Source organism: Triturus cristatus, chromosome 10, assembly GCF_964204655.1.
Source record: "Triturus cristatus chromosome 10, aTriCri1.1, whole genome shotgun sequence".
In the NCBI taxonomy this organism is placed as follows: Eukaryota; Metazoa; Chordata; class Amphibia; order Caudata; family Salamandridae; genus Triturus; species Triturus cristatus.
The window spans coordinates 1,247,609,763-1,247,635,982 of record NC_140593.1 but is presented as its reverse complement, the minus strand read 5'-3'; the positions used below and the strand labels follow the sequence as shown (position 1 = coordinate 1,247,635,982).

Here is a 26,220-nt window from a genome sequence, read left to right as displayed (position 1 = left end):
ACCATCTCCCTCATGCCTACAAACTGGTTTCAGATTACACTGCATTATTGAGGCAGCTGCCTTACACATCGGAAAAGATGCCATCTTGACCGCAGAAGATGGCCCCTGCTTCCCGATATTGCCCTCCTGACCGCAGATGAAGATGGCCCCTGCTTCCCGATATTGCCCTCCTGACCGCAGATGAAGATGGCCCCTGCTTCCAGATATTGCCCTCCTGACCGCAGATGAAGATGGCCCCTGCTTCCCGATATTGCTAGACCTCTCTGCTGCCTTTGACACAGTCGACCATTCAACCCTCATCCATACCCTGGAGTATCGAATGGGATTCACTGACAAGGTCTTTCACTGGTTCCCCTCCTATCTTTCCAATCAACACCAGTTTGTTCACTTTGGCACCTCCAGGTCCCAAAAGATCCCTATAATCTGCGGAGTCCCACAGGGTTCCCTGTTGTCTGCTGTCATGTTCAATCTCTCAATGGAAACCCTTGGGGCTCTATTCACAGACAACAGTGCCACCAATATGGACATGATATACAACGGTAACTGAAAGTCTCTTCTGTTCCAGACATGCAAGGCCTCGAACTCTTTGTGCACCTCATCCAGACCTGGGTGTCCAAAGCCTCAAGTGAGGTCTATACCTTACCCAGACGTGGATGTCCAGTGCCTACCTGAAGCTCAACCCATGGATGAGTGGCAAAGGTGCTGTGTGGTAAAGACTGTGTGGTAAAAGCTATTCCCCCTTCAGAACTGCTGTTCAATCCCTCGTACTCTCGCATTTGGGTGATGGCAACACCCGTCTCTCTGACTCCATGGTGTCACCCCTTAAAAGCACCCTGCATACTGAAACAAGAGTGATCCAAGGCCAGAAGACATAGGATACATCACTCCCTTTGCTATACAATGTCATTGGCTCCTCTTGCCGACCCGAACCCTCTTCAAAACCAGCTGCATCATTTACAAAGCCATCATGACCGGCACCTCTGTTTATCTTGCAGACAAGCTCACCACCTCTGGTGGCTCTAAGAACACCCACAGCCAGGCCACTATCAGACTGCAGACTAAGAAGTGAAACAAACATGGCAACAGGCCTTTTCCATCTGTGCACCTAGAATCATGGAACAACATCCCTTTATCCATAATGAAAGCCCCAATGTTGCTCCAATAAGGAAAGAGTTAGAGACTCACGTCTTTAAAGTGCCCTACAACACAATGCAGTTACAGTCCAATAACCAGCTACCTCTTCAATCACTGGTTGACTGTGTGCTTACCTTTGACACTACACAGTATTCTGCTGCATTTTTGGCTATGTTCACGCTATCCAAATACCACATACAGACACACATACATCATCGTAGAGGGTCAAGTTGGACAGAGACCCATGTCGAGGGTGCTCGATGTCACTCACTTTGTTTCCTTCACTCCTTGAGTCCTTAGTTTAAAAAACAAAAAATCAGGAGCTCCATGATCCCGGGGAGTAAGATACGGTGTCCAGTTGAAGGGAGAACCGACGTGCCGAGCGGGTGCCTGGCTTTGGAGTACGTGCGACTACAAGCCACCGCCCCCCACTGCAACCCATGGTGTGAGGCTATTCTACACTATATAATCAATTTGGTTTTCAGAAACTCTGATGGCCCTACGACTTAAAACTGTAAGTTGCAGCAGTCATTTTTATATACCACAGGTCAGGGTGCGCCTTAGCGTGTGTACACCGCCGTGGTACCTGGTCCTGACGAATGCCTCACTAAGGGCGTCTGGAGGCACAAACATGTTGACCACACTCCTTTTGACACACTGGATGTAGCTGGCCATTCTAACCCAGCCCAAACATCCACCACACTGTTTTTTAACTGTGCCCGATTTTCCACTAATAAACATTTTGCTGGATAAAATCAAGGCATTTTTAATTTGAACTTTTTCACCATCACCATTCACATTCACAAAACACAAAAAAAAACGCTCCGCTGTAGTCAGGCGTCGTAGCACACCAGGCAGGCACTCGGCCTCTCTGGTGAGAACCCAATGATGAAGCATGTCACCAACCAGGTTGGTGAGTGAGGGTTCTTTCAAAAAACACGAGAGTGACTCCTCCTGCTGGCTCTTCTTCAGAGTGACTCCTCCTGCTGGCTCTTCTTCAGAGTGACTCCTCCTGCTGGCTCTTCTTCAGAGTGACTCTTCCTGCTGGCTCTTCTTCAGAGTGACTCCTCCTGCTGGCTCTTCTTCAGAGTGACTCCTCCTGCTGGCTCTTCTTCAGAGTGACTCCTCCTGCTGGCTCTTCTTCAGAGTGACTCCTCCTGCTGGCTCTTCTTCAGAGTGACTCCTCTTGCTGGCTCTCCTCCTGCTGGCTCTTCTTCAGAGTGACTACTCTTGGTGGCTCTTCTTCAGAGTGACTCCTCCTGCTGGCTCTTCTTCAGAGTGACTCCTCCTGCTGGCTCTTCTTCAGAGTGACTCCTCCTGCTGGCTCTTCTTCAGAGTGACTCCTCTTGCTGGCTCTTCTTCAGAGTGACTCCTCCTGATGGCTCTTCTTCAGAGTGACTCCTCCTGCTGGCTCTTCTTCAGAGTGACTCCTCCTGCTGGCTCTTCTTCAGAGTGACTCCTCCTGCTGGCTCTTCTTCAGAGTGACTCCTCTTGCTGGCTCTTCTTCAGAGTACCTCCTCTTGGTGGCTCTTCTTTAGAGTGACTCCTCCTGCTGGCTCTTCTTCAGAGTGACTCCTCCTGCTGGCTCTTCTTCAGAGTGACTCCTCCTGCTGGCTCTTCTTCAGAGTGACTCCTCCTGCTGGCTCTTCTTCAGAGTGACTCCTCTTGCTGGCTCTTCTTCAGAGTGACTCCTCCTGCGGGCTCTTCTTCAGAGTGACTCCTCCTGCTGGCTCTTCTTCAGAGTGACTCCTCCTGCTGGCTCTTCTTCAGAGTGACTCCTCCTGCTGGCTCTTCTTCAGAGTGACTCCTCTTGCTGGCTCTTCTTCAGAGTGACTCCTCTTGCTGGCTCTTCTTCAGAGTGACTCCTCCTGCTGGCTCTTCTTCAGAGTGACTCCTCCTGCTGGCTCTTCTTCAGAGTGACTCCTCCTGCTGGCTCTTCTTCAGAGTGACTCCTCTTGCTGGCTCTTCTTCAGAGTGACTCCTCTTGCTGGCTCTTCTTCAGAGTGACTCCTCCTGCTGGCTCTTCTTCAGAGTGACTCCTCTTGCTGGCTCTTCTTCAGAGTGACTCCTCCTGCTGGCTCTTCTTCAGAGTGACTCCTCTTGCTGGCTCTTCTTCAGAGTGACTCCTCCTGCTGGCTCTTCTTCAGAGTGACTCTTCTTCAGAGTGACTCTTCTTCAGAGTGACTCCTCTTGCTGGCTCTTCTTCAGAGTGACTCCTCTTGCTGGCTCTTCTTCTGTTGGCTTCACTATTCCGTTGTTTATTTGAAATTGAAAATTGGGGGACCAGGAGTGGTTCCTATTCTCCTCTTTCCCTCCCTCTCCTGTTGATTAACTAGGTTACTAGACATAAAACAACTTGCATGGAAGATGTGACAGTGAACACAACTCTAACTAGCTTTTCTCTTTTGAACATCGATGCAGATCAAATCAGTTTTGAGATTTAAGACAAAAGTGAAAATCTGAAATACTTAATGCGGAAGCAGAGGGTGAAGAATAACTGCCTCTAGTGACATATTCTATAAATGCTACATTAAAGTCTTCAAGGCACACCGTACACATCTATTGAAGACATCAGGAGAGGCCTAAAGAGGTTTTTAAGATGGCAATCTAAAGGATCGAATTAATTTATTTCAAAACTACAGAAATACCATAAATGGACATAATACATGCACAGTGAGGAAATGTCCAATCGTTAAGGAGGTACCAGTACTCCATGCTGACAGATGAAGCCTCTAACTATTACACAATATAGAACATCTATACTTCATTCCCTGTATGCCTAGCGAGCATCTCATGCTCTACAGAGGCAACTGCAAGGCAACTCCCCAAAAAGCCAACAAGTAGGTTGACTATAGATCAACATCCCCAGTTAAGGAAGCTAGTACTCAACTCCTTGTAGAGCCCATGTGTATTGCATCCCCCATACAGTTCCGTAATCTATAAAGGTAGCACATATTCCAAGTACCCTCATAAGAGACAGGGGCAGCATTGAGTACATTATAGAGCCAATAAGGACTCCTTGTCTTGCCCTTGTATACTAGAACCAGTAGAGGCCACCCACAGAAGCATCATTTGCTCTATCGTTGGTAGAAGGAGCTACTATTCGGTTGCCAGTAGAGGCATCAGGTATTCAGTCACCGATAGAGGCAGAAAGTCTTCAGTCACCGGTAGAGGCATCAGATATTCCACCACCGGTAGAGGCATCGGCTACTCAGTCACTGGTAGAAGCCTCAAATATTCTGCCCACTATAGCTGTAGCTAGGACTGAACTCTGAGTAAAGCCAGCAAGTATCCACTCGCTGATGTATCTTCATCCAAATAAAGGCAGCATGTATTCCATTCCTTATAGAAACAGCAAGTATTGCATCCGTAATATACCTCCGTTATTATGGAGGTCAAACATACAGGGTTCCTTATATAGCAGTTGGGATACTTGCTAGTTCTACATCTTCACCCATTAGTGGCAATAGATATTCCTTCTCTTATGAAGCCAGCAAGCAATGAAGCCCTTCTGGAGCCGGCAAGTACTGAAGACCTTTTGGAGCCAGCAGGCAGTGAACCCCCTTCAGGAGCCAGCAAGCAATGACCCCCTTTCTAGAGCCAACAAGCAATGACCCCCTTTCTAGAGCCAGCAAGCACCAAACCCCTTTCTAGAGGCAGCAAGCCGCAAACCCCCCTCTCTAGAGGCAGCAAGCCGCAAACCCCTCTCTAGAGGCAGCAAGCAATGACCCCCATTCTAAAGCCAGCAAGCAACAAACCCCTTTCTAGAGGCAGCAAGCCGCAAACCCCTTTCTAGAGGCAGCAAGCCGCAAACCCCCCTCACTAGAGGCAGCAAGCCGCAAACCCACCTCTCTAGAGGCAGCAAGCCGCAAACCCCTCTCTAGAGGCAGCAAGCAGCAAACCCCTCTCTAGAGGCAGCAAGCAATGACCCCCTTTCTAGAGCCAACAAGCAATGACCCCCTTTCTATAGCCAGCAAGCCGCAAACCCCTTTCTAGAGCTAGCAAGCCGCAAACCCCTTTCTAGAGGCAGCAAGCAGCAAACCCTTTTCTAGAGCCAGCAAGCAACAGACCCCCTTTCTGGAGCCAGCAAGCATCGAACCCCTTTCTAGAGCCAGCAAGCCGCAATCCACTTTATAGAGCCAGCAAGCATCAAACCCCTTTCTAGATCCAGCAAGTGCTTTATCCATTATAAAGACAGGCAGTACATCAGCCCCAGAGAGGCAGCCTGTACAGGTCTTTGCTGAGGCGAGAACCATATATAAACTGCGATCTCTGGTCATGCTGGGATCACAGCATTTTGTTACTGGTGGCGAGGGGTCTGACCAGCGGTCTAACCTCCTAGACATCGGGGCAGTGTTACCCTCACTTACCTCCTGCCCACAAGTCAAAATTTTGAGCATCAATCAGTTCTCCATTGACTCCTGGAAACAGAAAGGCAAGAGTTAGAAGAACAAATACACACAGTTTATAGCATGGACGTACACACTGAGCACAGACAGACTGACAAAGCCCACAGAGCATTTACAAAGGCAGATACAGTCAAGGAGTATGGTGTGGAGCACACCTCACAACGTTTCCACAACACTGAGCATGGACATGCAAACATGCAAGATAAGCCCATGGGCTTGGACAAAGACAGCCAGAAGAAACAGAAAAGCAGAGCTCCCAAAAATGGACAGACAGACATACATACATACACAGGCAAGTGAGCATGGAAAGGCAGATAACCCCAGTGTATGGGCTTGGTAGATATATCCCCCTAATCAAAGGTAGACAGACAGAGCAAATACACGGGCAGACAGACACAGACCCCTAATTTTAGTTAGGAAGATGCACCCTCATTTCATTAGTAGGCAGATACAGTCTCTGATCATGGGTAGACAGACACAACTCCTGAGTGTCAGCAGGCAGACACAAACCCCTGTGACGCTGGTCAGCAGACACAATCCCCGGCTATCAGTAGGCAGAGCCCCTGAGCATAGGCAACCAGACATAGCCGGGAGGAACAGAATGGCAGAGCTTCCTTACCCCCAACCAGGGACAAACTGACCTGGCTCGTGAGCATGGACAGGCAGAGATCTAGCCAGATCATGCAAAGCTGTCACAACCCCCTCCTCCCGTCCGCCCCCCCCACCCCCATCTCCGGAGCAAGGACTTGCAGAGATAGCAGAAGGCGAATATAGCTACAAGCATGGACCAGTAACGTTTTACTGCCCTTCTTCCACATCTTAGCCAAACCTCAAACCTATGTCTTTCATTTACAGAGAACATGGCAGTTAAAGGTACCAACAATGCAAAAGACATACGGTCACAAAGTCTTCTGAGGCCGAGATCCAATCCTTTTAATCAATTTGGAATTACCCACCGCAGGGAGAAGAGGAAACTCTTCAGGTCTCTCTCAGACTAGAAGATGGGCAGACATATACCCATGCACAGCGAAGGACAGAAGTGATAGTCTGTGCGTGATCCACGCTCACCACATTCACAGGCCTGAAAGGCTCTCGGTTTCCTTTCAACCAAATGATGGTCCAAAAACCTCTTGGGTCAATTCTGGCCAGCAGGGCTACAAGGCCGTCTGAATGCTGGGCAACTCGGTTTCTACTGACTGTCAGGGTGCCTTTCTTTGTCCCACTGACAGCAGCTTTGGTTTTCCCCTTTGTCTAGGGGCCCTGAAGTGCCCCATTTCACAGGGGTCTCAGTCGGACCTCTTGCCCAAGGGCCTTGGTTTGTTGTCTGGTACAGGGGTCTTTTCCTACCCACAGCAGACAGCGCAGCCTTCTCTTCTTCCGAGACATGCTGCAACAGTGAGACTTTCTATAGGGACTAACCCGGGTCGTGGCCTTGAAAATGTTTGGGGGGGCGACTAGAGGAGTCCCGTAGCGTCCTGCCACTGGAAAATATCTATCTGCTGCACATAATCTACTTTCAAAGTCCAGACGAAGTACAGGCTCCGGCTCGACAGGACTCCTGTTTATCATCCACTGGGGGCACGGCTCGGAGGCCAAAGCTGAACAAAAGGTAAATGTTTGTTAACATTTGAAGATTGTTCCAGCCAGGACAGAGAGCATATTTCTAGACTTTTGATCAAGAGTTGCAGGGTGCTACAATATTCAGGTAAGGACTTTTATCCTTAACGCTCCCTCCTTTCCCACTTAGCCTCAGGTAAGCCAGGCAGCCTTGAGTAGTTTCCCGGCTCCAACAAGAAGGTACACAAAGCCTTTCACGGGTTCTGGGATTAACCTACCATTCAGCAGCACCACGTTGAGTCCTCGTCCCACGTTGTTCTGCACACTGCTCATCACCCTGTGTTTGAGAAGAGAGGTGATGTTAGCTGGTTTCGGCATGCACTAAAAACAAACGAGGGACAACTACAACTGTCCCTTTGTTGTGCTCACTGGAACTTACTAGGTAGGATGAGACCTTAGTTGTGAGGACGGATGAGGAGCAGTGAGCAGGTGGCAAAGATGCTAGGGGGCATCACCAGAGCCTGGGGAAGATCTCAGATATGAGGTACCGTGAACATCATGGGCATGTACCAGGAGTGAGAGTCAGCGAGAGGGAGCAACAGAGAATCCAGGAGACTGGCATTGTAGGTAATATGCAGTAGGAGCTTAGGGGAGGTACAATGTAGTGATTATGGAGAATGCCATGGACCTATCCAATGGGTGAGGTCCGATGAGAAACAGACACCAGGAATGAGGTGCCGAAAGGCGTATACAGACACCAGGAATGAGATGCCAAGAGGCGTATACAGATACCAGGAGTGAGATACTGAGAGGCGGATACAGATACTAGGTGGAATGTGAGATAAGTCAGATACCAGGAATGAGGTGCCGAGAGGCGTATACAGATATGAGGAGTGAGGTGCCGAGAGGAGTATACAGATACCAGGAGTGAGGTGCCGAGAGGCGTATACAGACACCAGGAATGAGATACTGAGAGGCGGATACAGATACTAGGTGGAATGTGAGATAAGTCAGATACCAGGAATGAGGTGCCGAGAGGCGTATACAGATATGAGGAGTGAGGTGCCGAGAGGAGTATACAGATACCAGGAGTGAGGTGGAATGTGAGAAGGGTCAGATACCAGGAGTGAGGAGCCGAGAGGCATATACAGATACCAGGAGAGGTGCAGAGAGCCGTATACAGATAACAGGAGTGAGGTGGAATGTGAGATGGGTCAGATACCAGGAGTGAGGAGCTGAGAGGCGTATACAGATACCAGGAGTGAGGTGCAATGTGAGATGGGTCAGATACCAGGAGTGAGGAGCCGAGAGGCATATACAGATACCAGGAGAGGTGCAGAGAGCAGTATACAGATAACAGGAGTGAGGTGGAATGTGAGATGGGTCAGATACCAGGAGTGAGGAGCGGAGAGGCGTATACAGATACCAGGAGTGAGGTGCAATGTGAGATGGGTCAGATACCAGGAGTGAGGAGCCGAGAGGCGTATACAGATACCAAGTGCAATGTGAGGTAAGTCAGATACCAGGAGTGAGGTGCAGAGAGGCGTATACAGATACCAGGTGCAATGTCAGATGGGTCAGATACCAGGAGTGAAGTGCAGAGAGGCGTATACAGATACCTGGAGTGAGGTGCAGAGAGGCATATACAGATACCCGGAGTGAGGTGCAGAGAGGCATATACAGATACCCGGAGTGAGGTGCAGAGAGGTGTATACAGATACAAGGTGCAATGTGAGATAAGTCAGATACCAGGAATGAGGTGCAGAGAGGTGTATACAGATATGAGGAGTGAGGTGCTGAGAGGAGTATACAGATACCAGGAGTGAGGTGGAATGTGAGAAGGGTCAGATACCAGGAGTGAGGAGCCGAGAGGCGTATACAGATACCAGGTGCAATGTCAGATGGGTCAGATACCAGGAGTGAAGTGCAGAGAGGCATATACAGATACCAGGAGTGAGGTGCAAAGTGAGACGGGTCAGATACCAGGCACAGTGATGCAAGTTAGAGGCTGAAAGCAGGTGACGAGGATCGTCAGAAGATCAGGAGTGAGGAAGTCACAGCCAGGGACAGCAACAAAAGAGGTGCAGTGAGAGTCAAGGCAGATGCCAAAGTGCACTGAGAGAGTGGATCGGATTCCAGAGGTGAGGTACAGCAAGAACCATGGGCAGATTCCAGGTACAGTGTAGGGGGAGTCTGGGGTAAATACTTATGTTGCGGGGCAGTGAAAGCCAGCCAGAAACCATGTGATGGGAAGTGAAAGTTTGGACCAGAAAACATGGGTGAGGTCCAGTGAGAGCTGCTTACAGATACAAGCTGAGGTGCACTGAGAAAAAGGGGCAGACAGCGTGTGAGGGGAGGGGCCATTATTGAGCAGACGCCAGGGCTGAAGTGAAGTGAGAACTTTGGGTAGATACAGGGGTTGAGAGGCAGTCAGAGTCGGGAGAAGGTGCCAGGGGTGAGGTGAAGTGAGAGCTAGGGGCAGGCACTGAGGATGAGGGTATTGAGTTAGGGCAGATGTCAGGGCAAGGTGAAGTGAGATCCAGAGGCAGATATTGGGAGGGGAGGCCGTGACAGGCCAAGTTGATCCTGGGGGTGAGAGGCAGAGGTAGCTACTAGGTGAGGTGAAGTGTGAGGGGAGAGCAGGATTAAGGTGCAGTTAAAGGTAGGTGTCTGGGAGAGGTGCCTGTGTAAATAAAGAAACTTACATTCTATCCTCAAAGCAGATTTTTGGCCCAATGACATTAGCTGCCCCACTCACGACCCGGAAGGAGAAGTGCTGATCTGGGCAAGACTGGGGGAGGCCACACTTGTGTCTCTTTGGCTTGGCATCTGAGGGAGACAAGATGGTCAGAAAACACTGAAATTCAAGACAGAGGGAAACATATCTCAGATGCACTGCATGCTCACCTGGAACTGGGGAATTCTCAGGCCCTGTGAAAGAAGAAAAGAGGAAGAGTTCAGAAGAATGGTTTATAACAAGAGGCAGGTCACACGCAGCCTCAGATAACCAGAACCAGATACAACCTGCTTTAGATACAGAGACGCACATCAGTTTCCTGGCAGAACCAGGGCCGTATCACCCACTCTCTAGGACAGAACCAGGGCCGGATTATCCATCTCTCAAACAGAACCCGTCATATCACCCACTGTCTGGGACAGAACTAGAGACATATCACCCTCTATCCGGAACAGACCAAGAACTGTACCACCCACTCACTAGGACAGACCAGAACTGTTTCCCATGCTTTCTGGGATAGGACAAAGGCAGTGTCATCTGCTTTCTGGAATAGAACCAGCGCTGTGTCAACTCTCTGGGACAGAACCAGAGCCGTATCACCCACTCTCTGGGACAGAACTAAGGTCATAAAACCCAATCTCTGGGCCAAAACTAGCACCCTGATAACTACTCTCTGGGACAGAACTAGGGCTGTATCACCCGCTGTCTGGACAGAACCAGAGCAGTATGACCTACTCTCTGGGACACAAGCACACAATCTCTGGGAAAGAACTACAGCAGTATCAACAACTCCATGGGAGGGAACAGAGGCTACATCACCTACTCTCTGAGACAGAACAAGAGCCGTATCATGCAGTCTCTGGGACAGAACCACCATCTTATCACCCCGTCTCTGGGGCAGAATCGGGCCGCATTACCCACTCTCTGGACAGATGCACAGCCTGATCACCCAGTGTCTAAGGGAGGAATCAGAGCAGCATTACCAAGCCTCAGACAGGATCGGAGTTGCATCACCCACTGTCCGGAACAGAACCGGCACTACATCACCCACTGTCCGGAACAGAACCGGCACTACATCACCCACTGTCCGGGACAGAACCGGCACTACATCACCCACTGTCCGGGACAGAACCGGCACTACATCACCCACTGTCCGGGACAGAACCGGCACTACATCACCCACTGTCTGGGACAGACAGAACAGTTTCACACACTCTCTGGGACAGAACATGAGACACATCACCCACCCTTTAGGACAGAACCGGAGCTGTATCACCTAGACTCTGGGATCGAGTCAGAGACATATCGCCGACTCTCTGGGACAGAACCAGACCTATAGCCCTGCCTCTCAATGTGACCATACATACCCCATGAATTAATAAAAGATACACTACACACAGAGCCACATCCTTCTCACCTACAGAGAGATATATAGAGAGCCGTTCCAAACATGAGCAAAGCAATATCAGAAAGGAGGGCACAGCCAGGGCAAATCACACATACTCTCTACAACACAGTTGGAGCTGTACAGCCTATCAATTGATAGAACCAGTCATCTTTCTCAGCATCTGACATATGGAAAGGTATATCACCCACTATCTGTGACATGAGTAGAGTCCTACACCCTGAGCCACAACATAAAACACATCAGTGACCTACCTACATCACATCATTTCACCCTGGAACATAACAAGAACCACTGCACACATCAGGACACTACCAAGCAGTGTATCGCTCAACTAATAGGAGCCATATGGCCCCTCCTTGGACATAACAATGGTCATATTACACACCACAAAGCATAAGAAGAGCAACATTACAGATCAGGGCATGACCAGAGCTGCATCACCGATGATCCTGGACACAACCAGAGCCACATGCCCTCCTCCCTGGGCACAATCACATCACAAACACGCCAGGACATAACTAGACAATCATGCACCACCTGACATAACCAGGACATTATGACACAACTTTCCACCCTCAGTTATGCAGGGACACCGGTCATCTGCAATATGACATAATAACAAGCATTCCTTATTTTAGCTGGTTTCTTTTCTTCTTCAATTATTGACTCATTTCCCAAAATGCATTTACGTAGGTGGCAATCACTCACTGCGCTTATAGGTGTCACTTACAACCAAAACTATACACATCGGTGGTAGTTGGCCTCATGTGATTCATAGTATTTAGAGGTACCAGTCACACACGCTACACTGCCCCTCTGTATTAGTTCAACTCACAGGGTTCATGGTATTTCCAGGAACCAATCAATCAGTATTTGTTAAGTGCGGCTACTCACCCGCTAGGAATATGTTCCTGATAAGCGGATGAAACAAGATTATAGTATGTTAGGGGATGCTTGTATATCCTTGTTAAATTATTTGGGATCCTATACCTGAAAGAGCTGTGGAGATGCTTTGCTTCTTGTGACCCAAACCAAATTACCAGGTAAATATTGATATTTCTGTCCCACAGGATAAAAAGTTAGGTCTGATTAAACACCGCTGCGGGTCAGGCACTCTCTGTCCTCCCAGCAAACGGGGAAGCAACCCTAGAGCCCACAGCAGTTCCTCTCATCTGGCTGTAAATTTCTCCTTTACTACTAACACATTACTGTGCTGCTTGAAATGATTCACACTCCGCTTTACAGAAAGAGATTTAAAGCTAACTTACCTGCCGTAAAAGAAAAGCTTTACCGCTCAATGGAGGTGCGCAGATACGTCACATCTTGACTAGTTTACACTCTGAGGACCCTGAAACTACATGCATCATACTACATGTCTTTTTATTCTCCTTCACAAGCAAATGGAATAGCTCTAACAAAGACAGAAATGCTTACATACATGAACTCCGATAGATTTAAGACTCTAGCAACAGCTTAATTTGATACCATGGTGGTGGCGAGCCATTCGGATCTCAATCTCTGCAAAATAAGTATTGTGGGAATTTCAAATATTATCCACAATGAAAATCAGAGCCATGTCACGCACCCTAGCAAAGCCACCTCAAATCACAAAATGCAAATTATGCACCCTATCATTCCTCAAATCAAACTGCTGACATAAGCAGAGCAATATCTCCGCAGGGAGATGTCGTAGACCGATGGTGGTTAAGGGACACAACACATTTACGGGCGTAGGAACATAGAGACGCAGATAAACAACCTGGACCAGGGAGATCTATGCACATAACATGGGTAAGGAAGACGATGACATACAGGCTAGGCCAGGGAGACCTTGGCTCACAGGTAGGGCCAGGAAGACTTGGACACACAGACTGGGACAGGAAGACTTGGACACACAGACTGGGACAGGCCAACACAGAGGACAACAATGCTGCCTTGTTAGGCGCAGACAATAACAGAGTAGTAGACAACCACAGACATTCCACACGGGGTCAGAACACACAGTCACTCTGGGAAAGGGAAACACACACAACCACACATGAACGGAGAGACACACAGCCACAAGTGGGGTGGGACACGGGCACAGCCATGGGTAGGAAGATAAAACCACTGCCACACAGCCAGGGAGACAGGAAGCCAGACAAGCAAAAGGAAACACACACACAGCCACATGAGGATAGAACACAAACAGCCAGGCTGGGGCAGGACAGTGTGAAATGGATACCCAGACTGTGTCAGGGAGATTTGGACACCCACACTAGGGCAGGGTGATGTGGACGCCCACACTAGGGCAGGGTGATGTGGACGCCCACACTAGGGCAGGGTGATGTGGACGCCCACACTAGGGCAGGGAGATGTGGACACCCACACAGAAGCAGTGAAACAGGGACGGTTGTATGTCACACTATCGAGTGCCAAAATATAGACCTGCATTAATATGGAGTGTAGAATACTGTCTACCACTGTTTCAGACAGGAGTATGTGCCGGCAAGTGAAGACTTACTATTCTTAACTTCACGTCTCGGAACCTTGAAAACATATGTATTGTCAAGGTAAGTAGATGTGAAGTTAAAAATAGTAAACTTATACCAACCTGTACATACTTGGATTCATTAACTAGCGGTAGTTGGTAATCTGCACTTGATGTCATTGAAAAGCCGATGCCCTGGTATAATCTGTGACACGGACATCATTACCTTACTGCCCATATCACCGTCCACAAAACCCTTCTCAATCTTCATTGCTCCAACTCCTTTGTCCTGTTCCGCTATGATGCATTGCCACCAAATGTCTGCTGCAAACTGGTTTTGACTGGACACTGGAACTGCAAATTGTTTTCACTCTTCAAGCTGTGCAACCCTCTTGGTCGCCTCTCCGTGCCTGAGGTAACTATGCCTTCATCTACTGTTGTAGACCCCTCTTATTGAAAGCTGAGCCCCTCCACGAAGGCCTCTGCCCATCTTAGAAGGAGCAACTGCTCCAGACGGTCACTTCCTCCTCTGCAGAGATCAGATGTTACAGGCTCCTTCCAGAGGCACGTCTTTCCTACCAGGCTTTAAAGACTTCCCTTTGGCTCAGACTGATGTGCCCTCTGTAGCACAAGATACCCCTAATCTGGAATGTAACCCACCAAAATCCGCTGTTCCATGCTTTTGATTTATTTTTCTTAAGTATTTTTAAATGCATTGTGGCAAGTACATTAAAACACAAATCACAACATCCCTTGAACACCCAAATCGCGCCAAAGTCCGGGCACTGTATAACCACACATGCTTTATTTCTTAATGGTACTTACTGGTCAGCAGCTTTTGTATTCGGGGGAAAGCACCCTGGTTCCCCAGCATCACGCTAGCCAAAATCCAGGTCAGACCCACACACAGGGCTATCACCACAATACGGAGAGAACCTGCACGAAGCAAGAAGGCAAGCTGAGAATCATACTCAAGCACAGAAAGCGTGATGGATGGAATGCTTGCATTAATCTCAGGCATACTTTATGCTGTAGATTTTAGGAAATCATGGAAGGCACAACTACATCATACAAAGCTCAGGGGATCAGTGTCACGAGCAACTTTGAGCTAATATGTGCATAAGAGAAAATACTTATATAGCAACTTTACACTAGACTAACTGCTGACACACAAGGGGCGACTATTTCAAATGCAGATTGTCGTCAGATTTTTGAGGCAAACACAAGAGTAAGTAGATTTGTCTTTTAGACCACTGCCTTTACATGCCTCCTTTGTGGCTATCCAGACTATCTGTCATGGATCCAACCGTCCTAGACCGCCTTAGGGAACCCCTGTTATAGAGGCTGGTGAGTTACGCTGGGACATAGAAGCATATAAAACATAAAACGTGAACCAAGTTAGCACAGGTAACTTGTGTCCAAACCTTTCCAGAAGGTCAAAACGAACGAGTTTATCCAAAAATTAAAAGTCTACATGCTGCAAATTGGGTTTGGAATTTTCTAATCTAATTCCACATGATGTTTGTCCTCTGATAAAGCATATGAAGCGATTCAAGGGGTGCCCTGCACAACTGCTATCCAAAGCAGAGAATAATCAGGGAGTCATTCAAGTGATTAAAAGGAGAATACAGAGAACTCCCAGGTTAACCCACAGTTTTACGTCGAGTCGAGCGAGGGCAGCTGATCCCCAAATACTGAACTTGTACAATATTTTACTCACGTCCTAAAGCAAACTGATTCTTCACCAACAATGATGTCAGACTTTGCTCCCAGGCCTTTGGGAACACACTGTATTTATAACTCGGGCCCCCCCATGCACAGTTTTGTCATCAATAGTTTATTTGCCAATGTTGCATTGATATTATCACTGATGTCATAGAAGATATCATGAGTGATGTAATATGTGGGGTAATTAAGAGTGCATTGCGAGGGCACGAGTTATAGTTACTTGAGATGACTGTAACTATAACTAGCGAATTTCTGCTTTAGAGTTTAAAAAGTGACATTGTTACTGAACATTTAAACTAACTATACCGTTTCTTTAACAACCGTTTTTTTCAGTGAATTACTAGGGTTTTTGTTAACATGAAGTAATAATTTATTACGATACCTAAACCCAACCCCCTGTCGGGCATGGCCTGGCCTGATGCCAGGCCCTACACAAAACATCCTGCATACAGCCAACCCAACACTGCGTACGGCCTTTGGCTCCCCCCGCGGCCCCCAACAAGTTTATGGTGGGTGTTCTGGGTGGGCACCCACCTTTAAGTATGAGGGTTCCTGGGAGGGGCTCCCCGGGGTCAATAACAGCTCGGGAGGGGGCCGCATAGTCCCCCACCCCTGTATTTAAAGGAGTGTCCCTGGGGGATGAGGGCCCAATAAGGCCCGGGAAGGAATTACGCGGAGCTTCCATCCCATTTATTTTAAGTAGTGGTCCTGTGGGATGGGGTCCCCACGGCCTACTTAGGCATGGGGAGGGGGGCACACAGTCAACGTGGGATCCAGAGAGCACACATGTGCCTTCCAGCACAGGATCCAGGAAGCAGATGGCAGCACAGGATCCAGGAAGCAGATGCCAGTACAGGATCTAGGAAGCAGAAGGCAGCAGAGGATCCAGGAAGCAGATGGCAGCACAGGACCCAGGAAGCAGATGGCAGCACAGGATCTAGGAAGCAGAAGGCAGCAGAGGATCCAGGAAGCAGATGGCAGCACAGGACCCAGGAAGCAGATGGCAGCACAGGACCCAGGAAGCAGATGGCAGCACAGGACCCAGGAAGCAGATGGCAGCACAGGATCCAGGAAGCAGATGGCAGCACAGGATCCAGGAAGCAGATGGCAACACAGGATCCAGGAAGCAGATGGCAACACAGGATCCAGGAAGCAGAAGGCAGCACAGGACCCAGGAAGCAGATGGCAGCACAGGACCCAGGAAGCAGATGGCAGCACAGGACCCAGGAAGCAGATGGCAGCACAGGACCCAGGAAGCAGATGGCAGCACAGGACCCAGGAAGCAGATGGCAGCACAGGACCCAGGAAGCAGATGGCAGCACAGGACCCAGGAAGCAGATGGCAGCACAGGACCCAGGAAGCAGATGGCAGCACAGGACCCAGGAAGCAGATGGCAGCACAGGATCCAGGAAGCAGATGGCAACACAGGATCCAGGAAGCAGAAGGCAGCACAGGATCCAGGAAGCACATGGCAGCACAGGATCCCGGAAGCAGAAGGCAGCACAGGATCTAGGAAGCACATGGCAACACATGATCCAGGAAGCAGATGGCAACACAGGATCCAGGAAGCAGATGGCAGCACAGGAAGCAGATGCCAGCACAGGATCCAGGACGCAGATGCCAGTACAGGACCCAAGAAGCAGATGGCAGCACAGGAACCAGGAAGCAGATGGCGGCACAGGATCTAGAAAGCACATGGCAACACAGGATCCAGGAAGCAGATGGCAACACAGGATCCAGGAATCAGATGGCAGCACAGGATCCAGGAAGCAGATGCCAGCACAGGAACCAGGAAGCAGATGCCAGCACAGGATCCAGGACGCAGATGCCAGTACAGGACCCAAGAAGCAGAAGGCAGCACAGGAACCAGGAAGCAGAAGGCAGCACAGGAACCAGGAAGCAGAAGGCAGCACAGGATCTAGGAAGCAGATGGCAGCACAGGATCCAGGAAGCAGATGGCAGCACAGGGTCTAGCCAGCACACAAGCAGATGTGAGCACCAGATCCAGTCAGCACACAGGCAGATACAAGCATGAGATCTAGCCCGAACACATGTGGCTGCCAGTGAAGAATCCGGTGAGCACATAACCTGCTGACAGCAAAAACTCTAGCCAGCACACACGGGGCTGCCTGCACGGGATCCCATCAGCAAACTGATGGCTGCTATCATAGGATCCAGTGAGTACACTGGTGGCTGCCAGCACAGGATGCAGTCAGTACACTGGTGGCTGCCAGCACAGGATGCAGTCAGTACACTGGTGGCTGCCAGCACAGGATGCAGTCAGTACACCGGTGGCTGCTATCATAGGATGCAGTCAGTACACTGGTGGCTGCTATCATAGGATGCAGTCAGTACACCGGTGGCTGCTATCATAGGATGCAGTCAGTACACCGGTGGGTACCGGCACAGGATGCAGTCAGTACACTGGTGGCTGCTATCATAGGATCCAGTCAGTACACTGATGGCTGCCAGCACGGGATCCCACCAGCACACATACGGCTACCATCATAGGAACCAGTCAGCACACATGTGGCTGCCAGCACAGGACCCTCAGCACACCGATGGCTGCCAGCACGGGATTTCATCAGCACACTGGTGGCTGCTATCATAGGATGCAGTCAGTGAACCAGTGGCTGCTATCATAGGATCCAGTCAGTACACCGGTGGCTGCTATCATAGGATGCAGTCAGTACACCGGTGGCTGCTATCATAGGATGCAGTCAGTACACCGGCGGCTGCTATCATAGGATGCAGTCAGTACACCGGCGGCTGCTATCATAGGATGCAGTCAGTACACCGGCGGCTGCTATCATAGGATGCAGTCAGTACACCGGCGGCTGCTATCATAGGATGCAGTCAGTACACCGGCGGCTGCTATAATAGGATGCAGTCAGTACACCGGTGGCTGCTATCATAGGATGCAGTCAGTACACAGGTGGGTACAGGCACAGGATGCAGTCAGTACACCGGTGGCTGCTATCATAGGATGCAGTCAGTACACCGGTGGGTACCGGCACAGGATGCAGTCAGTACACTGGTGGCTGCTATCATAGGATCCAGTCAGTACACTGATGGCTGCCAGCACGGGATCCCACCAGCACACATGTGGCTGCCAGCACAGGACCCCATCAGCACACCGATGGCTGCCAGCACGGGATTTAATCAGCACACTGGTGGCTGCTATCATAGGATGCAGTCAGTGAACCAGTGGCTGCTATCATAGGATCCAGTCAGTGCACCGGTGGCTGCTATCATAGGATCCAGTCAGTACACCGGTGGCTGCTATCATAGGATCCAATCAGTACACCGGTGGCTGCTATCATAGGATCCAGTCAGTGCACCGGTGGCTGCTATCATAGGATCCAATCAGTACACCGGTGGCTGCTATCATAGGATGCAGTCAGTACACCGGTGGCTGCTATCATAGGATGCAGTCAGTACACCGGTGGCTGCTATCATAGGATCCAGTCAGTGCACCGGTGGCTGCTATCATAGGATCCAATCAGTACACCGGTGGCTGCTATCATAGGATGCAGTCAGTACACCGGTGGCTGCTATCATAGGATGCAGTCAGTACACCAGTGGGTACCGGCACAGGATGCAGTCAGTACACTGGTGGGTGCTATCATAGGATCCAGTCAGTACACTGGTGGCTGACGGCACATGTGAAGATCAGCACAATGGTTGCTGCTAGCACAGATTCTGTTCAGTACATAGGCTGCAGAAAGCGAAGGATCCTCAGTCTGAATGAGCAAGACTAGGTGACAGAGGCCGACTCTAAGCAGATACTCTCCGTGAAGGAGTTAGGATTCGAGGCATGCAAGGAATGTGTGAGGCTTCAATCCAGGTGGATGGATTGCTGAACTAGGTGTGGTGAACTAGCGAGGTAGACAGATATAATTACAAAGACTCTAAGAGACCAACAAAATAATTTAGCATGCTATATAATGATCTCGCCTATTACAAATAAGCAATGGTCTGGTACCGTCTTCCAGTTAAAGAAATTAAGCATAACTGGAACAAAGCTCCTGGAACAAAGCTTATAACGGAGTGGAGAAGTGTGGCTCAATGATTAGAGCGGCAGACCCTGATGCAGAGGTCTAGCCCGGGACCAGGGTTCAATTCCCTGCCTCGAGTTAGACAAACAGGGGTAACCCTATAACCAAAGGAACCTGGGCCTCGTCAACATAATATAAACAATGGTTCCATAGGGAAACAGTTAATTTCAATCGCAATAAATCAAACAACAAAGATCAAAGAACACAGCATTGGTAAATCAATCAAATAATCAATATTAAACAATGAATTACAGTTTGAGAGACAACAATTTATTCTTAGTCTTTTCAGTTAAGTATCAACTCATTTGAATATAAGCAAAAATGAAAAGGCTGTATATACAATATTTTAGAAAAACGACGCAGTGACCAAGTGAATAAGGTGACTCAGTGCAATAGTGAAGGTGTAAGTATTTACAGTATATGCACGTGTTTATAAATAAAATCAAAATATAAAAAAAATACAAAAATTACAAAAACTTTTTGTTGTAAAGAGTCCTCAACTTCCTTATGGGTATATAATAAACCTTGTAAGACACATGTCCTATCTTTTTTTGTTATAAACAAGGAATTCCAATTGGTAAGGGACTGTGGAACAGTCAACGTTTCGACCCTACATCAACCAGTCGTTGTAAACAGTCATATCAGTTCTTCTTCAGGACACAGGAGGTGTATAACAGCCTAGATTGCAGGTGGTGGGACAGATGTTCACACAAATGTCGCAGTTGCCACTCGTTATCAATCAAAAGGGACTGCCAAGATCGTAGAGAGTCTTGACTGCAAAGGAGATTCGTCTTAGTCTAACCGATAAATTCTTTCTTTATTTTCTGTCTTTTTACGCTTCGATTAGCGGGACTTGTTATGGATTACTGGCTTCAAGGTTGAGACTTTACGTGTACCACTGCAAGAGTAGACACAGCGGGTCTTGGGCTCAAAAATTCCACGGACCTGATAATTCTCGCATCGGTGCCATTCCAATCATGGAGTCCCACTCTGCAACTCTGGGCAATAGCTTGCTTAATCACCACAACTGCCCCCACAACGCTAAGGATACCTGGCCTCCACCTTGGGGGTGCCCAGGAGTGGACGCCTCACAGGGAAAGCCAGGATGGGTTCCACAGCGGTATTCATACAAGCGCCTTGAGACCCTTGCGGGTGAGTAGTGCACTATACAAGTATCAAATTTACAATTTATTTATTTTTTATTTAACGGAGCAGGCAGGGTCCTGCTGTACTTCATGCATACTGCCTTTGGGGGCTACCGGCAGCAAAGATAGCAAAACCAACAGGCAAGTCAGGCAGGGGAGATGGGTCTGCTTCTATTGAACGGACAATGTGCTGTGATTAAAAGAATAAATACGACACCCTATCCAAGAGGTTGCAGCAAGATCTTAAGTAAAATAGAATGTGAGTCTACACTCACTAAGAAGCTTTAGGGGCTGGGGATTTAAGTAAATGGCATATTGCCCTGTCATCTTAACAAGGTTTTAGAAGCACACTGTGATAAGCACCTGTTTAAGTTCTATAAATAGTAAAGGTCACAGACTAAAGAATATATAGCCAGACATTCAAAGAGGTTGTAGCTCCCCCTTATAGCTGTGCCAGATACATACTGGGAAATTGTTTTAAGAATATTCCTCCCAGCAGTTTTCCACATCATGTAGTGTTGCATGCACACTCTGCATGTGTGTAGTGCAATCTGTGTGTCTGTGGATACAAGTATGGAAGTGCATGAGCATCTGTGTATGGCTTTATTTTTCACAATTCGTAGCTGTTCTTGGGGGGGGGGGGGGGTGGACGTATGAACCTGCGAGCATTTGACTAACCCTCCCACCCTGGCTTCTCCATGCGAGCCTTGGTGGCACCTGAAGGCCACCTGCCCATCACTGGAGCAGCAGGTACACTTCCCTGGCTCAAGGAAGGTCTGGTTTTGCAGAAACTGGGAAACATTGGCTGTGAGTGGCAGAGACGTTGATCCTTGCATCCTTGTGAACTCCTCCATTGGCACCCTAACTATATGGCCTTAGTCCTGGTTGGAACCCTCTCTTTGGTCTGGTTCGTGAGTTTGAGTTACTTGATTTTGGGGGGAGTATTCTTTGAATCTCATTCACTAGGGCTCAAAGCCACTGATGTTCAGCTGTGCTCCAAAAACTAATGAGAAACAGGAGAGAAGTAAGACCAACCTGTCTCCCTCTCTCCCTCTCTCCCTGTCTCCCTCTCTCCCTGTCTCCCTGTCTCCCTGTCTCCCTCTCTCCCTGTCTCCCTCTCTCCCTCTCTCCCTGTCTCCCTCTCTCCCTGTCTCCCTCTCTCCCTCTCTCCCTCTCTCCCTCTCTCCCTCTCTCCCTCTCTCCCTCTCTCCCTGTCTCCCTGTCTCCCTGTCTCCCTGTCTCCCTGTCTCCCTCTCTCCCTGTCTCCCTCCCTCTCCCTCTCAATCTATCGCTCTCTCTCTCCCTCTGCCTCACTCACTGTGTTTGTCTCCCTCCCTCTCTGTCTCCCTCCGTCCCCCTGTCTCCCTCCTTCCCTCTCTCTCTCTCTATCCCTCCCTCTCTGTCTCCCTCCCTCTCCCTCCCTCTCCATCCCTCTCCATCCCTCTCTCTCCTTCCCTCTCTCAATCAGTTTGTCTCACTTTCTCTCTGACTCCGTCCCTCTCTGTCTCCCTCCCTCTCCATCTGTTCTCCCTCTGTCCCCCTCCCTCCCTCTGTTTTCCTCCCTCTCCCAACTTGTCTGTCTCTCTCTCGCTGTCTCTCCCTCCCTGTCTCCTGCTCTGTCTTCCCCTTCTCCCTCTCTCCCTCCCTCTGTCGCACTCTGTCTTCCTCCTGCTTTAAACTCACCAGCTGCTCTCACTAGCTGCTGCCCCCCTCCTTCACCTCACCCGGCGCTGAGTCAGCTTCCCTGGAATACAAACAGCCGCCGCACCCAAGTACTTCACAGGTCTTTTAAAGGCCAAGTCACTTGTTAATGAGGCTTTGTTGTATTTCATCTCTTCTTAGCGCCCCTGCATCTCCACTCATTCAGAGTGGAGATGCAGGGGCGCTAAGAAGAGGTGAAATACAACAAAGCCTCATTAACAAGTGACTTGGCTTTTAAGAGAATCGCCCGGCCCCCATAGCTCCGCGCTGCTGCAACCGGCGGTGCTTGCACAGGTACAATGTCTGCAAGGTCCGCGGGCCGCCAGGGAAGGCTTGCCGGGCCGCTGGCGGCCCGCGGGCCTTACTATGAGTACCCCTGCTGTAGACCCTAGAAGTACTTGGGGTAACATCTAGGCCTCGGAATGAGCTATACTCATCATTTTTTGTGTTTAACATAATTTTTTACTGCCCTAATAGGATTAGATTCATGGGGGCTAACAAAACCCAAAACCAATCCTGGATTGACTTCGTAGACTACTCAGTTAAGACACTAGATGGATGTTTAACTGGAAATAATGTGCATTATTTTAATGGACTTTACAATCTTTTTATGAAAGAACATATTTTGAGCAAGTGTACTACTGAGAAGTTGCATCAACATACTTTCTAAATGGGTGGCCGACCTAGGAGACATAAGTGATGGGGAATGGCAAGAAGTACTAGCATCCCCCCCGAGAGGTGGCCATACGCTCCCGATTTAGATTAGTACAATTAAAGATCTTGCATAGGACATACTATACAAGCACACCACTAGTCAAAATGAGCATAACTGACTCGCCACAATGCCCCAGGAAGAGTGGTCAAGTGGGTACGTTTTTACATCTGTGGTGGGTCTGCCCAATGATACGGAAATACTGGAACAGAATTATTAAACAAATATTGAAACTGTGTGGGAGGGTAGTAGTGGCCTCGTCCCAATGGTGTCTTTTAAACATCTGGGAGAAAACTGACCTAATGGCAGGTGAAAGAATCTGGGTCTCACTATGCTTTATGGTAGCAAAAGGTAACATCGCAAGGAATTGGAGGGTGGAGACGGGACGTATATATTGGGAGGCAGAAATAGACTGGTGCATGCAAGCTGAAAGGGTGGTCTACGAAGAAAGAGGTTGCCCACATAAGTGGTCAAAGATCTGGGGAGATGGAACAAAAGCAGAGGGATGATCTGCCTGCCTCTTGATGGAGTTTCCCCAACCGGGGGGCACTAAAGACATAGGAATACAAGCTATGCATTTGATAAATGTGACAATAACCAAAAAGCGATGGGGGGCAAAACGTACAATATGATAATGATAATAGAAGACTGTCTTGATGTATGTAAGAAATGTAAAGTGTGAACTTGTGCTGGTTTAAGTGTCGATTATGGTACTTGGTTTTCTGCCAATTCTCAATAAAAAGATTTATTAAAAAAAAAAAATTTGGGGAAGAAGGAAGACCACTGGGTCACGATTAGGGTAACAAAAACAGCCACAGCCACTGGGGGGGGGGGGGGGTGACCAAAAGAAAGGGATTACCAAACCTTCCCATGGGAAAGGGGGTAAGAACCCCCAAAGACAACAAGGCAGAGTTTTCTAAAGGGCCCCAAAAACCTGCTCAGGCGGTTGGGTCTCAATACTCTTCCCTGTTCAATAATAGGTACAGGGGAAAGAACTTTGATCCTTTAAAGGCCAGGTGTAACAACTGTAAGAAGTTGGGACACTTAACTGGAGATGCTACTTGTCCGAACAATAAGCCCCGTAGTCCTCCTCCAGTTACAACTGGTGTAGCCAGTCTCCAGATGCGATCAACAGTGTGCCCAGAGCAACTCAGGAGTCGCACTGAAGCGGTTCTAGTCACGGAGGGTGAAGTTGAGTTTGCCACTTTAGCTGTGTGGCCACCCAACTTAAATAAGTACTTGCAATACCCCTGCATAAATGGGACTAGGGTAGAAGCCCTGAGGGATACAGGTGCCAGTGTCACCATGCGGAGAGACACACTGGTTTCCACAGAGCAATACCAGATTGGAAAATCTTATCCAGTCACCAACGTTGACAGCGTTACTACTAACCATGCCATGGCTATGGTAACAGACTGGGCAGGGGGTTTACTGGCCTTAAACAGGTGGTGGTCTCTTCAAAACTTCCAGCTGCCTGTCTGCTTGGAAACAACCTGGAGAACTCAGCATAGGCTGAGGTAGAACTAAAAACCCATGCAGCAATGCTGGGCATCCTTGAGCTTGTGTGTGGCAAGACTGGAGCACGGAGTTGAAAAACAGGGTGAACAAGAAGTGTTGGAGCCTGAAAGAGTGGCCCAACCTTCCAAGAGAAGGAGGTAAGAAGACTGGGAAACCAGCTTCTGAACAGCAAAAGATTCAGGACCCCTTTCCTCAGGGTGTGGACTTGATAACCACAGAGGGAACTGAGCCCATGGAACTTGATTTTTACCAGGTTGAGCTCTTAGGCCCAGAGGGACCCACTAGGGAACAGTTGTGCCTTGGACAGCAGACCTGTCCAACTGTTGAAAGACTGAGGTAGCAAGCTTCTGCACAGGAAAAGGGTGATGTTAGTGATACCCAGAGACCCTATTGGGAGGAGGGACTCCTTATACTGAGGCCAGAGACACCAACCCTGCTGCCACTAGGAGAATGGTAGTGCCTCGGATGTACAGAGTTTCTAATCACTTTGGCTCATGACATCCCCCCTAGCTGGGCATCTTGGCCAGACCAAGACTTGGGACAGGCTAGTTAGCCACTTTTACTGTCCCCAGATGTCCCAGAAAGTTAAGGAGTTTGTCAGCTCCTGTGCCACCTGTCAAGCAAGTTGCAAGACAGGTGGAGACCCAAAGGCCCCCTTAATTCCAGTGGTTGGGGTTCCCTTTGAAAGGATAGGTGTGGACATAGTAGATCCACTTGAACCTCCCACAGCCTCAGGGAACGCATTTATACTGGTGGTAGTGGATCATGCCACCAGGTACCCTGAAGCAATTCCACTTAGGAATACTACAGCTCCCGCAGTAGCCAAGGCCCTCATTGGTGTCTTCAGCAGGGTAGGGTTTCCTAAGGAGGTGGTGTCAGACAGAGGCTCTAACTTCATATCTGCATACCTCAAACACATGTGGAATGAGTGTGGACTGCAGTACAAGTTTACTACACCTGGTCATCCACAAACCAATGGAGTGGTTGAAAGGTTCAACAAGACCTTGAAGGGAATGATTATGGGGCTCCCTGAAAAACTCAAAAGGAGATAGATATCCTCTTGCCATGCTCGCTTTTCGCCTACAGGGAAGTGCCGCAGAAGGGAGCAGGGGTTTCCCCGTATGAACTTCTGTTTGGTCACCCTGTTAGGGGACCACTCTGTCTTGTTGAAGAGGGTTGGGAGACACCTCTCCAAGAACACAAACAGGATATTGAGGACTATGTCCTAGGCCTAAGGTCCAGAATCGCAGAGTACATGGAAAAAGCTTCCAAAACATCTTGAGGCCAGCCAGGAGCTCCGGAAGCACCGGTATAACCAAAAAGCTGCACTGGCGGAATTCCAACCAGGCAAAAGGTGTGAGTTTTGGAGCCTGTGGCACCAAGGACACTCCAGGACAAATGGAGTGGCCCTTGCTCATCTTGGAAAAGAAAAGTGATGTCACCTACTTGGTGGACCTGGGCACAAGCAGGACCCCCCAAAAGGGTGATCCATGCAAACCACCTAAAGCTTTTCCATGACAGGGCCAACATAACCATGCTGATGGTTACTGATGAGGATCAGGAGACAGAGAGTTGGACCTAGCCCATTTTGCAAGGTCGTCCCTGAACTTTTTGCCTTCCTCCTAGTATTTTTTCTGACCTGG

At 49.0% G+C, this 26,220-nt stretch overlaps 1 protein-coding gene across 1 annotated transcript in view; it reads right to left on the bottom strand.

Annotated features, from left to right (window-relative positions):
* The window catches only part of FAM3A (FAM3 metabolism regulating signaling molecule A), a 144,807-nt gene that overhangs the window by 102,690 nt on the left and 15,897 nt on the right, over positions 1-26,220 (bottom strand). The window contains exons 3-7 of the mRNA XM_085629917.1: positions 14,541-14,651; positions 10,008-10,031; positions 9,806-9,929; positions 7,379-7,437; positions 5,505-5,555 (exon numbers count right to left, since the gene is read on the bottom strand). Of these exons, the coding sequence (XP_085486043.1) occupies positions 5,505-5,555; positions 7,379-7,437; positions 9,806-9,929; positions 10,008-10,031; positions 14,541-14,651 (369 nt within the window). The remainder of the gene's footprint in view (positions 1-5,504; positions 5,556-7,378; positions 7,438-9,805; positions 9,930-10,007; positions 10,032-14,540; positions 14,652-26,220) is intronic.